This window comes from Colobus angolensis, unplaced genomic scaffold, assembly GCF_000951035.1.
Source record: "Colobus angolensis palliatus isolate OR3802 unplaced genomic scaffold, Cang.pa_1.0 Scaffold48, whole genome shotgun sequence".
Lineage (NCBI taxonomy): Eukaryota > Metazoa > Chordata > Mammalia > Primates > Cercopithecidae > Colobus > Colobus angolensis.
The window spans coordinates 3359765-3375709 of record NW_012118265.1 but is presented as its reverse complement, the minus strand read 5'-3'; the positions used below and the strand labels follow the sequence as shown (position 1 = coordinate 3375709).

The following is a 15945-nucleotide window of genomic DNA, read 5'->3' as shown; positions in this document are numbered from 1 at the left end:
TGATACTACCTAAGGCCAGTCCGCCTTTTTGTGCAAGAGATCCAATCTCCTCTTGCCTTCTCAAGAACATTACAGGAACTCTCCCATCTGTCACCTACATCATCAATTTCCTTTAGCAAACAAACATGCTGTTATTTCTTGACTCAACTTCCCCCACCAGCTATAACCCCATTTCTTTATTCCTTTTTTTTAGTTAAACTTCTTTAAAAAATTATCTCCAATTCTTCTCTTTCCATTCTCTCTTAAATCTACTACAATCAGATTTTTGGCATGATCACTCTGTCAACTGCTCATCAAGATCATCAATAGTCTCTAATGGTTAATACTGAGCTCTCATCTTGCGTATGTTCAGGAGCACTGACACAGGTTAGCATTCCTTGCTCCCTGATAGATTTGCATCACTGGATTTCTGGTAAATCATGCTCTCCTGATTTTCTTCCTGTGTAATTGGTCACACCTTCTCAGTTTCCACTGCTGCCACTTCTGATTCCTCTTCTACTTAATGATGGTATGCCCCACAGTGTCTTTGGTATTCTTCTATCTGTACTCACTCTCTTGGTAATCTCATCCAGTCTAATGATATAAATATATTTTCGTGGCAGTATTTCCAGTTCAGACCTCTGTCTTAAACTCCAGACTCATTTCTAACATCTAATAGACATCTGAAATTCCATTATGTTCAATACCAACCTTCCAATTTCCCTGCTAAAACCTGCTCTTTCATACATTAACCATCCTTATTTCTATTTAAGGACTTTCCTTAAATAGACAGACCATCCATTTTGTTGTTCAGACCAAAAAATCTGGAGTCATCCTTGTCTCCTCTCCCAATATCTAGTCCATCAGTAAATTCAGTATATTCCATCTCCAGATATAGCCAGTATTTGAAGATTTCTTCTCCTCCACTGATAATCAGCCCAAGCCACATTTATATCACACCTGAATTACTACAATAACTTTCCTGTCTGTTCTCTGTCTACACCCTTTGCCCTCTAATAACCTATTCTTTTTTGTTTGTTTGTTTTTTGTTTTTTTGTTTTTTTTTTTTTTTTGAGATGGAGTCTCGCTCTGTCGCCCAGGCTGGAGTGCAGTGGCCGGATCTCAGCTCACTGCAAGCTCCGTCTCCCGGGTTTACGCCATTCTCCTGCCTCAGCCTCCCGAGTAGCTGGGACCACAGGCGCCCGCCACTTTGCCCGGCTAGTTTTTTGTATGTTTTAGTAGAGACGGGGTTTCACCGTGTTAGCCAGGATGGTCTCGATCTCCTGACCTCGTGATCTGCCCGTCTCGGCCTCCCAAAGTGCTGGGATTACAGGCTTGAGCCACCGTGCCCGGAATAACCTATTCTTAATATGCCAGCAGAAGGATCCTTTTAACAGTTAACTGAGACATTCTCTCTCTCCTCTGTTCAAAATCCTACCATAGCTACCCATCTTACTCAGAGGAAAAGCCAATGACATGCATTCCCTTTAAACCCAGGACAATATCACCATTTTTAAAACTTTTTTTTTCTTTGAGATGGAGTCTTGCTCTGTCACCAGGCTGGACTGCAGTGGAGTGATCTTGGCTCACTGCAACCTCTGCCTCCCAGGTTCAGGTGATTCCCCTGCCTCAGCCTCCTGAGTAGCTGGTACTATGGCTAATTTTTTTGTATTTTAGTAGAGACGGGGTTTCATCATGTTGGCCAGGATGGTCTCAATCTCCTGACTTCGTGATCCGTCTGCCTCGGACTCCCTAAGTGCTGGGATTACAGGTGTGAGTCACCGCGCCCAGCCTTTTTAAACATATTTTTAACACACAAAATGAAGCCTAAAAAAGTAATTCCTAATCTTCAAACTAGTTCTGGTCTATGTAGAAATCTTAACTAATCCAAGCTGGGCCCAGGGGCACATGCCTATAGTCTTAGCTACGTGAGAAGCTGAAGTGGGATGATCACTTGAGCCCAGGAGTTCAAGCTCAGCCTGAGCAACACAGTGAGATGAGACCCCATCTCTTAAAAACAAAACAAAACAAAAAAACTGTTAACTAATCCACACTGTATAATGATAATGTAAATCACTGTATAATGATAATGTAAACGTAAAATGCAGTGCATTTTTAGAAATGTCTATTCATTATTTTAACATGATGTTCTTTTTCCTACTTTTTTGTTGTTAAGTGTTCTGTTTTTTAAATGTTAATGGTAAATGGCAGGTTTATAAAACATTTTATTATTTGAAAAATAAAAATGTGGCAGAACTATGTTTTATTGTCTTTTTCTCTATTTTCTCCCTCCACTCCATACACTTTTTCACTCCTGAATTAAAAAACAGAATACTTTTGCTCGTATATGAAAATGAAGTCTGGGAAGTGCTAGCCAAAAGGATTTATCAAGTAAATATCGGCACTAAAAGATCACTAAACCACAGAGAAACTATACTATAGGGGAAACTTACATTGGCTATGGTATTATAGTCACACCTCTCCTGTAGTTCTGTCAATACTGGCTATGTGATATTAAAATTCCTAATGTCCCTGACCCTATTTTTCCTCATCTATAAAGGGAAAATAATAATAGTATATAGTTCATAAAAGTATGAAAATTAAGATGATATATATAAGTGATGATATATAACAGCTACCTATGTGTTTAATTAATACAACACTACACAGTGTTATACCATGGGAGACAGAATAGGAGGAAGGTAAGTGGGAGTAGTCCACCTGGTGCAGAAAAATATTTTATCCACTGACATTGTTTAGAACTAATGGCACATGGTGATAATATTTATAAGCATTTTGGTTAGTTTAATTATTGTTTTTAAATTCTCTGCAGACTGCATCCCTCTCCTGCCTTCACTAGGTCATCACAGCAAAAGATCATCTCTCACATTCATTCTTAACTGAAAGTCTACTTAGCGTTAGGCAGAGTTTATGGTAGAGACACAGAAGGTAGTACAAGAGTATAGTCTTAAAAAGTCAGAAAACAGTCCGGGCACAGTGGCTTATACCTGCAATCCCAGCACTTTGGTAGGCTGAGGTGGGTGAATCACGAGGTCAGGAGTCCAAGACGAGCCTGGCCAAGATGGTGAAACCCCGTCTCTACTAAAAATACAAACATTAGCCAAGTACGGTGGCAGGGACCTATAATCACAGCTACTTGGGAGGCTGAAGCAGGAGAATCGCTTGAACCTAGGGGGTGGAGGTTGCAGTGAGCCAAGACCGTGCCACTGCACTCCAGCCTGGGTGACAGAGTGAGACTCCGTCTCAAAAAAAAAAAAAAAAAAAAAAAAAAAACAGGAAAAAACAGATGCTGGAGAGGATGTGGAGAAATAGAAATCTGTTGTTTTCTCAGGAAACAACAGATGATGAAGAGGATGTGGAGAAATAGGAATGCTTTTACACTGTTGGTGGGTGTGCAAATTAGTTCAACTATTGTGGAAGACAGTGTGGCAATTCCTCAAGGATCTAGAACTAGAAATACCATTTGATCCAGCAATTCCATTTGTGAGTATATACCCAAAGGCGTATAAATCATGCTACTATAAAGACACATGCACACGAATGTGTATTGTGGCACTATTCACAATAGCAAAGACTTGGAACCAACCCAAATGTCCATCATAATAGACTGGACAAAGAAAATGTGGCACATATACACCATGGAATACTATACAGCCATAAAAAAAAAGATGAGGTCATGTCCTTTGCAGGGACATGGATGAAGCTGGAAACCATCATTCTCAGCAAAATATCACAAGGACAGAAAACCAAACACTGCATGTTCTGACTCTTAAGTGGAAGGTGAACAATGAGAACACATGGACACAGGGAGGGGAACATCACATACCAGGGCCTGTTGGGGGCTGGGGGGCTGGGGGAGGGATAGCTTTAGGAGAAATACCTAATGTAAATGACGAGTTGATGGGTGCAGCAAACCAACATGGCACATGTATACCTATGTAACAAACCTGCACGTTGCACATGTGTACCCTAGAACTTAAAGTATAATAATTTAGAAAAAAATTTTTTTAAAGAGTATAGTCATCCTGCAGTCTTAAATAAACTAAAGATAATTATTTAGAAGACAAATACTTACCTTTCTTGAATTTATGTACAGGAAGTTTCTTTAGTTGATCTTTACGAAGTCTGTTTCTTCTAGCTCTATGTCTATCCTGGACAAATTTTGTGATCTCAAAAGAAAAGAGTAAAAAAAGGAGTCAGATATTAAATGTGCAAATAGAAAGTGACCATTAAAATAACAAATATCTTTTAAGTTTCTAGATAGCTACTGCAAATCAATTCAATTCATTTAAATTCGAACTGCAATAGTATTATTAATTAAAGCATTAAATCATATTAGTGATTAGTTAACCCATAAATTAACCCTTGAATTTTTTATTAATTGATCTTGATTACCTTTGATTTACTGACAGAGACATTATAAAAAACATACAACTGTTTGCCTGCAAAAATACAAATGGTAAACTATAGATTTTATAAAGACTCCAATGGGTTAAAAAAAAAAAAAAAAAAAGAATGGGGGCCGGGCGCGGTGGCTCACGCCTGTAATCCCAGCATTTTGGGAGGCCAAGGCAGGCGGATCATGAGGTCAGGAGATCGAGACGATCCTGGCTAACATGGTGAAACCCCATCTCTACTAAAAATATAAAAAATTATCCAGGCGCGGCAGTGGGCACCGGTAGTCCCAGCTACTCGGGAGGCTGAGGCAGCAGAATGGCGTGAACCCGGGAGGCGGAGCTTGCAGTGAGCCGAGATAATGCCACTGCAGTCTGGCCTGAGTGACAGAGCGTGACTCCATCTCTAAATAAATAAATAAATAAGTAAATAAATAAATACAATAAAAATAAAAAAGAATGGGAAGGTTGATATTCCTATATATTACAAACTAATAAAAATTTCAAACATACACTTATTAGTTACTGCAGAATAATGGGCAGAAATAATGCAGAACACCTTTACTACAAATATTCAGAAATGCTGGATAAAATATACAAAATATTTTAAACTATAAATTGCTATGCTTGCAGAAATAAAAAGGAAGTACACAGGGCCAAAAACCAAATACCAAAAACACCTTCTGCGAAGGAAAAATTTGAATGTCAAATTTAAGAACTTCTCTGCTCAAAAGGCACTGTTAAAAAAATAAACGACACTGGCCGGGCGCGGTGGCTCAAGCCTGTAATCCCAGCACTTTGGGAGGCCGAGACGGGCGGATCACGAGGTCAGGAGATCGAGACCATCCTGGTTAACATGGTGAAACCCCGTCTCTACTAAAAAAATACAAAAAACTAGCCGGGCGAGGTGGCGGGCGCCTGTAGTCCCAGCTACTAGGGAGGCTGAGGCAGGAGAATGGCATAAACCCGGGAGGCAGAGCTTGCAGTGAGCTGAGATCTGGCCACTGCACTCCAGCCTGGCTGGGCGACAGAGCGAGACTCTGTCTCAAAATAAATAAATAAATAAAAGACAACTGAAGTGGGAGGATTGTTCGAGGCCAGGAGATCAAGACCAGCCTGGGGAACATAGTGAGACCCTATCTCTAAAAAGAAAAAAATTAGCCTGGTGCAGTGCCGTGTGCCTGCAGTTCCAGCTACTTTGGGGGCTGAAGTGTGAGAATCATTTAAGTCCAGGATGTCAAGTCTGCAGTGATTTATGTTTGTGCTACTGTACTCCAGTCTGGGCAACAGAGTGAGAGCCTGTCTCCAAAACATAAGTAAATAAATGAATACATAAATAAAATTTAAAAATTAAAAATAAAGATGAGCCACAGACTGAAATAAAATATTTGCAAATTGTATACACAAGGGATTTGTATCCAGAATATATATAAAAAACTCTCAAAGTTCAATAATAAGAAAACAGTTACCCAACAGAAAAAATGGACAAAATTTTTGAAGATACTTCACCATACAAGACATACAAACAGCAAATACGTTCTTGAAGAGATGTGCAATGTCAGTAGTCAATAGGAAAACAAAAATTCAAATCACAAATACTATAATACAATACATCTATTCGAGTGACTAAAATGTAAAAGACTGACTATATACCAAGTGTTGGCATGGAAGTGGAGGAACTGGCACTCTCATACACTTCTGGTGGGATTGTAAAATGGTACAACCACTTTGGAAAAGAGCTTGGCAATTTCTTATGAATCTAAACACACACTTATCCTGTGACCCAACTGTTCCACTCCTAGATATACTTACCCAATAGAAATGAAAGCATATTTCCATACAACAAATGTCCATGTCAGCTTTATTTGTAATAGCCAAAAACTAGAAACAACCCAAATGTTGATCAATAGGTAAATGAGTAAACAAATCATGGTATATTCACACAATGGAATACATCTCAGCAATAAAAAGGAATGAATAATCCATGTACTCAATAACATATATAAATCTCAAAATAATTATGGTGACAGAAAGAAGACAGATACAAAAGAGTACAGACTTTATGATTCCATTTATACAAAGCTGTAGAAAATGCAAAGCAATCTAGAGTGACTAAAATCAGATTTGTAGTTGCCTGGGCATGGAGAAGGGTGGCGAGGGGAGGATGAAGGAAAAGTTGGAAGGTGAAGAAGGAAGGCATTGCCAAACTTTTTAGGGTGGTTAATATTTCATTATCTTGATTGTGGTGGTGGTGGTTTCGCAGGTATATACATACATATCTGTTACACATGTGTATGATATGTGTGATATATATGTGATATACATATGCATATGTGATATATATATGCATATAAACCTATGTCAAAACTTACCAAAGTGTACAATTTAAATATGTGTAATTTATTATATCAAATCATACCTCCATAAATTTTTTTAAAGTTTAATGGTAACCACTAAAAGAAGAGCAATATAACGCAAATTTTCATATCAATAGGAAAAAGAAAGTAAAAGTTATTAATGCAAATTTACACAGAAGAAAAACAGAATAAAAAGTAAACAACAGAAATTAATCCAAATACATGTGTGACCACAATATATGTTAAATGGATTAAATTCACCAGTATTTAAAAGGAGTGTATCACATTGTATAAGAAAAAAATTCCAATCATATGCTATTTACAAGACACAAGATTAAAACTGAATGATACATTAGGACAAAAATAAAAGTAAAAAATAAAGGGATAGGACCAGGTGCAGTGGCTCACACCTGTAATTCCAGTGCTTTGGGAGGCCAAGGCTGAAGGACTGCTTGAGCCCAGGAGTTTGAGACTAGCCTAGGCAACACAGAGAGGCCCCATTTCTACAAAAAAAATAAAAACAATTAGCTGGGCATGGTGATGTGCGCCCCTAGTCCCAGCTACTCGGGAGGCTGAGGTGGGAGGATCACTTGAGGTTATAGTGAGCTATGATTGTGCCACTGCACTCCAGCCTGGGTGACAGAGCAAGACCCTGCATAAAATAACCAAATTAACATAAAAAATAAAATAAAAGGATAAAGATCTACCATGAAAATATTAAGCAAAAGAAGCCTAGAATATCAAGCAAAATAGAATTTAAGGAAAAAAGCATCATTAGGAGAGTCATGACAACAATAAAAACAACACCTCATCTAGAAACAAGAGTGAAATACACACATTCACAAGCTCAGCAACTTATAGCATAAGCACACAAAAAATTGTTAAGACTATAGACCTGTGCTGTCCAATTTTGGTAGCCACCAAGTACATGTGACTACTGAGCACTTGAAACATAGACAGTCTGAATTGGGATGTGCTGTAAGTATAAAGTAGACATCAGATTACAAAGACACTGTACAAAAAGAATGTAAAAATATCATATATTTGTATTAATTGAATGTTGTTATATATTTTAGATTTACTGGGTTAAATATAGTATTAAAATTAATCTCATCTGTTTTCTTTTTTTAACCTTTTAAATTTGGCTACTAGAAAATTTAAAATTATAATAAAATGTGGCTCATAATATTGTTCTATTCTTAGCACAGTTTCAGAAAATAGAAAAAGAACGCAGAAAATTATTAACGATTGTGGTGATGGTTGCATAATTCTGCAAATAAAATTATTGAATTGTGCACTTAAATGAGTTAATTTTAAGTTACGTTAATTATATCTCAATAAAACTGTTAAAAGACTAGACAAAACAAATTCACAAGTTCGAACTAATGAACACAGAACTGCCCTTTGTGTCTTTTCAAGCACAGGGAACGTTTACAAAATTTAATCAGAAAACCATGCCACAAAGGAGGTTTTTGAAAATAACCAAAGAATCCATAACATACAATGTTTTCTTACCTCAACACAACTGAATTAGAAATCAATAGGAAAAAAATACGTATTTTGGAAATGTAAAACTGTACTGAAATAATTTCATAATGAATATCTACTTTTCTGAGGGGGTGTTATAATCAGCATGCCACCTAGATTCTAAATAATTTCAGAAATAAGACCATGAAATGGCCAGAAGGAGGAAGGTGAAACAACTAACTCACTGGAGAGAGAAACAGAACTTTTTGTACTTGTTTCAGCAACACATATACTAAAATTGGAATGATACAGAGAAGATTAGCATGACCCCTGTGCGGTGCAAGAAACATAATTTTTTATTGAGCAATAGAATTAGGTTGCCTTAGCCACTCAGATGTAGACAAAGACAACTTTGGAATGAAGTAGGCCTTCCCTTTACCCTGTTGCAGAATTGCAGAACCAGCCCTAACCCTGGAGGAGCTGAATCAACATCTATGTCCCAAAGTCAGGTTAATAACAAAACAAAGATGGTGGAGCTGAGCCAAGTGTGCCCAATTTATTCTTCCTAAATATGCCACACAGATAAGATACTTTATCTCCTCTAAGGTGGAAACAGTAAATGGGCAGAGAAGGGTTAAGAGTTATAGTAACTGAGTTCCCCCTTCATATGGATTGAAACATTAAGAGTGATAAAGAAACATCCTACATTAAAACGAAAAACTTTTAAATTTAAGTCGAATGAAAACAAGAATTTTCCTTATCAAAAATTGTGAGTTTCAGCTAAAGTTATTGTTGTAGAAAAATTTATAACCTAAATGCATATACTAGAAAGAAAAAAATAAGCATCTGGCTGAATAAAGTAGAAAAAGAAAAGCCATACAACCAGACAAGGTAGAAGAAAGGAAATGATAAGAACAAAAATTCATGATAAAGATAAAGAAAGTAAAGAATTTAGCATTCAGTTCTACCAAAATGTAAGCGGCTTAACATTGGGGATTTTTACCGATTTTGTTTACTGATGAATCTGTAGACCCTTGAACAGTGCCTAGTTCACCATACGTACAGAATAAATATTTATTGAATGAAAACCTACTTCTATGAAAGACTAATAAGGCAATAATTTCTGACAACATTGTGAAAGGCACAGATGGATATGAATAAAAATAACTTATTCCACAAATAGTAGAAATTCTCTGTTATTTGAGTATATGAATATTATAAATCACTTTATTCCACTACACTTGAAAACAGGAAATTTCTTAGAAATACAATTTAGTAGGAACTGGAAAACCATCTGAATGTCTACATAACTATGAAAAAGTCACTAGACCTAGATGATTTTATAGGCATCCTCTACAAAAATGTCAAGTAATAGATAACCCAAATTTTCTTAAAAAAAAAAAAACTATTTTAGAAAGTAAGAGAAAGCTTTAGTTTTATGAGCTATAATTTTGATTGTCTAGTTTTTTTTTAAATTATGGTAAAATATACACAACATAAACCTTATTATCTCAACCACGTTTAAATGTACAGGTCGATGGCTTAAGTACGTTCATACTGTTGTGCTACCATCACTACCATCCATTCAGAGACTTCATCTTATTAAGCTGAAACTCTGTATCCATTAAACAATAACTACTCCCCCTTCCTCAGTCCCCTCAGTTCCTGGCAACCACCATTCTAGTTTCTGTCTCCATGAATTTGGCTACTCTAGGTATGTCGTATAAGTAGAATCAGTATTTGTCCTTTTGCGACTGGCTTATTTCACATAGCATAAAGTCTTCAAGGTTCATCTCTGTTGTAGCATGTGTCAGAATTTCCTTCCTTAAAAACACTGAATAATATTCCATTGTATGTATATTCCGCATCTTGTTTATCCATTCATCCGTCAATGTACACTTGGGTTGCTTTCATCGTTGGCTATTGTAAATAATATTGCTATGAACATGGTGTACAAATATCTATACGAGTCTTTGCTTTGAATTCTTTTTGGTATATACCCAGAAGTGGAATTACCAGCTCGTATGGTAATTCCATGTTTCATTTTTTGAGGAGTTGCCATACTGTCTTCTTTAGTGGTTGTTCCATTCTACCTTCCTACCAACAGTGCTCAAGGGATTGTCTAGTTTTGATGTCAAGGTTATTCTGGCCCCATAAAACCAAAGCTTTCTCTTACCTGAATATTCAGATTGCTAATATTCTAGGATTTTTACATCGATGTCCAAGTATAAAAAATTAATCTATATTAGAAATCTGAATAATCCAGAGATGTAAGGGCAAAATTTATACATCATAAACAGGATTTATCCACAGACTACATGGAATTTCAAAATTTACAAAGCATATTAATGTAACCCAACATAAACATGATAAAAGAAAGAAAAATCAATTATTACTACAACAGATGAAAGACATATATAATCCAGCACCCCATTTTAAAAAGTCAAGCAAATAAAAATCTGATTTATGTCCAGGACTTATACTGCTTTTTCCCTCTTATTTTCCCAAAAAATATAGTATAGCACAATGTTAAAGGAGGTAGAACAATAGACATCCATTTCCTGTTCTTGACTTTTTTTTTTTTTGAAATGGAGTTTCGCTCTTGTTGCCCAGGCTGGAGTGCAATGGCAAGATCTCGGCTCACTGCAACCTCCGCCTCCTGGGTGCAAACAATTCTCCTGCCTCAGCCTCCCGAGTAGCTGGGATTGAAGGTGCCCGCCACCACGCCCAGCTAAATTTTCTATTTTTAGTAGAGACGGGATTTAACCATATTGGCCAGGCTGGTCTTGAACTCCTGACCTCAGATTCTCCTGCCTCGGCCTCCCAAAGTGCTGGGATTACAGTGTGAGCCACCACACTCGGCCCCGCTGTTCTTGACTTTCAAGGGAAGGCTTCTAGCATTTCACCATTTAATAATGTTTATTTTAAGTTTTTAGTCTATATTCTTTCTCTGTACAAGGATATTCACTTGTACTCCTGGTTTTCCAAGGGTATTTTCGTTCGTTTGTTGTTTGGTTTTCTAACTTACTCTCTACTTTCTTGCTTCTACGTTGAAACCCCAAGGGAATCAACAAACAAATTACTGTAATGGAATTTGGTACACGATTACATGATTAATGATTAATGACATGATTACATGATTAATACATAAAAATCAATAATGTCCTCTGACCAAACCTTGCTTTCTAAATACAACTCTCTAATTAAAAAAACCAAGACTCCTTGGGAAAAGGTCTGATGCTAGGGGTGGGACAAGAAAAATACAAAAAGAAGCATCTTATAGTATAAGACAGTAGTCAAGAAGTGCTTAATAATCATTTAAAAAGGGATAGCACTGAATCAAAGGAACATAAGATCCAGCATGACAACAGCCAAAGTTAAACAATTTAAAAACAATCAAAAACCAAAAATAACGTACGAATAGTACTAGATTATAACCTAAGTGTAAAATAAATATACATGAGTGCATACTAATGTAAGTGGTTGGTTGAATAAATAAATGCTGAGAAGAGAAAAATCTTCCTTGCAGAAGAATTTCAGATAATGCAGATATGCCCTCCCCTTCCCCCACCTTAAGAGTGGGCTATACTTAGTGCCTCACTTCTAAAGAAAGAACAGAGTAGAAAAAGGAAAAAATATTAACTTTATAATGGAGAAATTCAGCAAACACTACCTCAACCAAGGAATGAAGGTTAGCATCATCAGTGATGTTCTACAGATATCATATACCCCCAAATATGATGTGATGAGAAGGGCACTTCACCTCTGTGATACTCTTTTGGAAAACCTGTAGCCTTGTCTAATCATGAGAAAAAAATCAGGCTGAGAGACATTCTACAGGATACCTGGCTAGTACTCCTCAAAACTATCAAGGCCATGAAAAACAAGAACAGCAAAATTGTCCTAGACCAGAGGGAAGACAGGATAATGAAACACAATGTGGTATCCTAGATTTGATCCTGGAACAGAAAGAGTACATTAATGAAAAACCTGGTAAAATCCAAAATGCAGAGTTTAGTTAATAGTAATGTACCAATGTCAGTTTCTCAGTTTTGACAAAAGTCTCCTGGCGATGTAAAATTTTAACAATGTGGGAAAGTAGATGAGGGATGAACAGGAATTCTCTTCTTTGCAAACTTTCTGTAAATCTTAACATTATTCCAAAATTAAACGTTCAATAAAAAGCAATGCTCTAATACTCAATTATAAGAATAACCAATTATAAAATATAATTTCAAAAATCCCTTTTATGGTAGCAAGAAAAACTGTATGTGTGATAAGTCTAAAAGAAGACATGCAAAACATTTATAGAAAAATTATTGTTCAACTGATGGAAAGACCTAAATAAGTAAATTTAAAAATACGATAGCATGATAGAAAGACTGAATATTTTAAAGATAGCATTTAATCTTTAAACTAATCTATGAATTCAATATAATAATAAATGTACTGAATATTAAAATACATATTCTTTATGACAAAGAAGTTGGCAAGAACAGTGGGACTTTTATATCTTTGCAAATCTATTTTAATACCTGTAAAAATAGAATACAGAGGGATTTTCAAACTGCTTTTGTTTTCAAATATTTTGATATTGCACATCACGTAGCCTCTAGAAACTTTTACTACACACCTCTAAGAGAATGAGAGTAACAAAGGCAAATATTACCTTAATATTATTATGTAAATAATTTTGACCTTGCAGACCTATTAATAGTCCTGTGACCATACTTTGATAATCACCATTACGGAGAAATAATATGTCATTCCCCCTTAACCTTAAGCTCTCACATTATTTTTTTCATACTTTAATATAAAAATTTTCAAACATACAGAAGAGCTGAATTTTATAATAAATACCCATATATCCACCTGAATTCTACAATTAACATTTTACTATGCTTTTTGTCACATCTCTATTTAGCCATCAATACATCTTACTTTTTCCTCTTATTTTTTTACAGTGTATTTTAAAGTAAGTTGCAGATATCAGTGTACTTTCCCTAAAATACTTTGGCATGCAAATCACTACTCAGTTTAGTAAATTTTTTTTTACAGTTCGTTTTCTTTTGAGGTAAAATTTACATATAATGAAATGTACAACACAACTGATTTTGTGAATCCAGACAAATGCCATGCATTTTTGCAACCCACATCTCTATCAAGACACAGAACATGACTGTCATCCCCCAAAAGTTCCCTCATACTCTTTTCAGTAAATCGATCACTTCTCTCTAACCCCCCAGAGAAAATCACCATTCCTGTTTTTTCTATTCACATTATCTTTGTTTTGTCTAGAACTTCATATAAATGAATTTATACAATATGTACTCTTTTATGTACATATTGTTTAAATTCTCTCACTTGATACGATGTTTTTAGATTCATCCATACTATTTTTTAAAAATTATTAAAAGTTAATGTACCTACCATGAAAATGACTATTAAGATGAGGCAGATGCCCACTATGATAAGGAAGGGAATTAGGTAGTATTCCAGAGGAAGACTGAATTCTGGAACTAAGATAAGGTGGCCCCTAGAAGAAAACAAAAATCAACAATTGAGAATTGAAGAACTGTTAAATTCTGATGTTAATTAAAAACAGGAAAAAATATTTTTAAAAACAGACATATAGACATTACAATTAAATCCACTACACACATTTCATTTTCTAAAATACGACTTCCAATAATTTAAGGAATGCTTTCTACATCTTTAAGTCTATTTTACATATTTTTCCTAATAGCATGCCTATATGATTAACTAGCCAATCAATACTTACTGTGTCTATCCTGGAGATACGTTATTTATTTATTTATTTTATTTTACTTTATTTTTTTGAGATGGAGCCTTGTTCTGTTGCCCAGGCTGGAGTACAGTGGTGCAATCTCAGTTCACTGCAACCTCCACCACCGGGGTTCAAGTGATTCTCCTACCTCAGCCTCCTGAGTAGCTGGGATTATAGGCGCCTGCCACCATACCCTGCTAATTTTTGTATTTTTTGTAGACAAGGTTTTGCCAAGGTGGCCTTGAACTCTTGACCTCAGGTGATCCACCCGCCTCGGCCTCCCAAAGTGCTGGGATTACAGGTGCGAGCCACCATGGCAGGTCTAGAGATGTTGTTTATTGAATTTAGTAACTGGAGCAAAAGTTGTATTTTATATGTAAAATCATGGTAGTACCTTGGGTACCAAAAAGAACCTCCACCTCAATCAAATTACTGTTCATAAGTTCTTCCTATGGAAAAACTCTAGAGTCAGTATTGATAATTATGCTGTTTCCTCCCTATCTGCTTTACATGTATCTGTTGTACCAGGTACAATGGATACAGGTCCTATACTCTACAATTATCTATGAGATACGGAATGAAAAACTGGTCAAATAATTCATAAGAGTTACAGCTTCCCGTATATCCCTCACCTTCTCCACCGCTGGGCTGAAAAAAACTACAGAAATGTGTATGTTGTAAGGTGGGGAATAGGAAATGCTACATGCCTTAATTTTCATTTGTCATTAACCATGTTATTACTGTGACATTATCATTACAAAAATTGACAGGGACCCATGAAATAAAACTGTAATCAAAATAAGCGCATCATGTTGCATGAGGAAAGTTTACATGGCATCAAAGCTCTGCATTAAAAATCTCCTTAGTTTAGGGAAGAGTCTGGATAATGTTCAGTAATATGACAGATATGACAGATCACTCCATTGGGTTCACTGTGCTACTAGACTAGTATGGTGCCAGCAAAGCTACTCTATTATCCACTGCTAGTTAATTTTTTAGGTAGTGAAGCCAGGTATTTCATAACAGAAAGGTTCAATGCGAAACAATCGTTCTCAGTATAAAGGAAAATAAAAACAGATTTACTTCTTTCCTCATACAGAGGTGCTTAGGACACAACAGCACTTGAGACAAATAACATGAATGCAACTTATTTCTTTCCGAGGCTATTTTTAAATCTTCACGCTACTATTTCTTATACACACACACAAGGGGCTCTATCAAGCTTCAACAACAAAGATAATACCAGTAATTTCCCCCAATAATTTAAACTTTCCAAAAATTGCTACGATTGCTAGAATACAAGTAGCTTTTTACTTCAATCACTTTCCAGTAGAATGGGGGATGACAAAAGGATTTCACACACATTTGTACAGCTTTGCACAAAATACTAAAGTAACTAACAGATCGTCAGTGTAAAAAGAAAATCAGCAGCAGCAGGACCTACGCCGCTCTATTTAATACCATCTCTTCCAGCACCAGGTCAGCCAGCTTTGCAAACAATATCCCTGTTCTCCGCACATACCCTCTGAAACTGTCCTGAGCCAATGGGACTAAGAGATGACAACATGCAAGCAGTCCTCGATCTCGGTGCCTCCTCAGGCTCAGCGTCCACTCTGGCGGCGCCTGAGGAGCCCTTCAGCCTGTCATGGCACTGTGGGAGCCCCTTTCTGGGCTAGCCGAGGCCGCTCCCTCTGCTTGCGGGGAGGTGTGGAGGGAGAGGCGCGGGCGCAAACCCGGCCTGGGCCTGCGCTGCAGCGCCCGGGGGCCAGCACAAGTTCCAGGTGGGCGTGGCGTGGGCTTGGCGGGCCCTGCACTCAGAGCAGTCAGCCAACGCTGCCAGGCCCGGGCAGTCAGGGTCTTAGCACCCGGGCCAGCAGCTGCAGAGGGTGCGCCGGGTCCCTCAGCAGTGCCAGCCCACCAGCGCTGCTCTCGAATTCTC

At 36.9% G+C, this 15945-nt stretch overlaps 1 protein-coding gene across 2 annotated transcripts in view; it reads right to left on the bottom strand.

The window, feature by feature from the left end:
• The window catches only part of RNF13 (ring finger protein 13), a 172228-nt gene that overhangs the window by 34645 nt on the left and 121638 nt on the right, over window positions 1-15945 (bottom strand). For both annotated transcript variants that reach the window (XM_011958945.1, XM_011958944.1), the window contains 2 exons: window positions 13649-13754; window positions 4076-4169 (listed from right to left, as the gene is read on the bottom strand). In XM_011958945.1, coding sequence (XP_011814335.1) covers window positions 4076-4169; window positions 13649-13754 — 200 coding nt within the window. The remainder of the gene's footprint in view (window positions 1-4075; window positions 4170-13648; window positions 13755-15945) is intronic.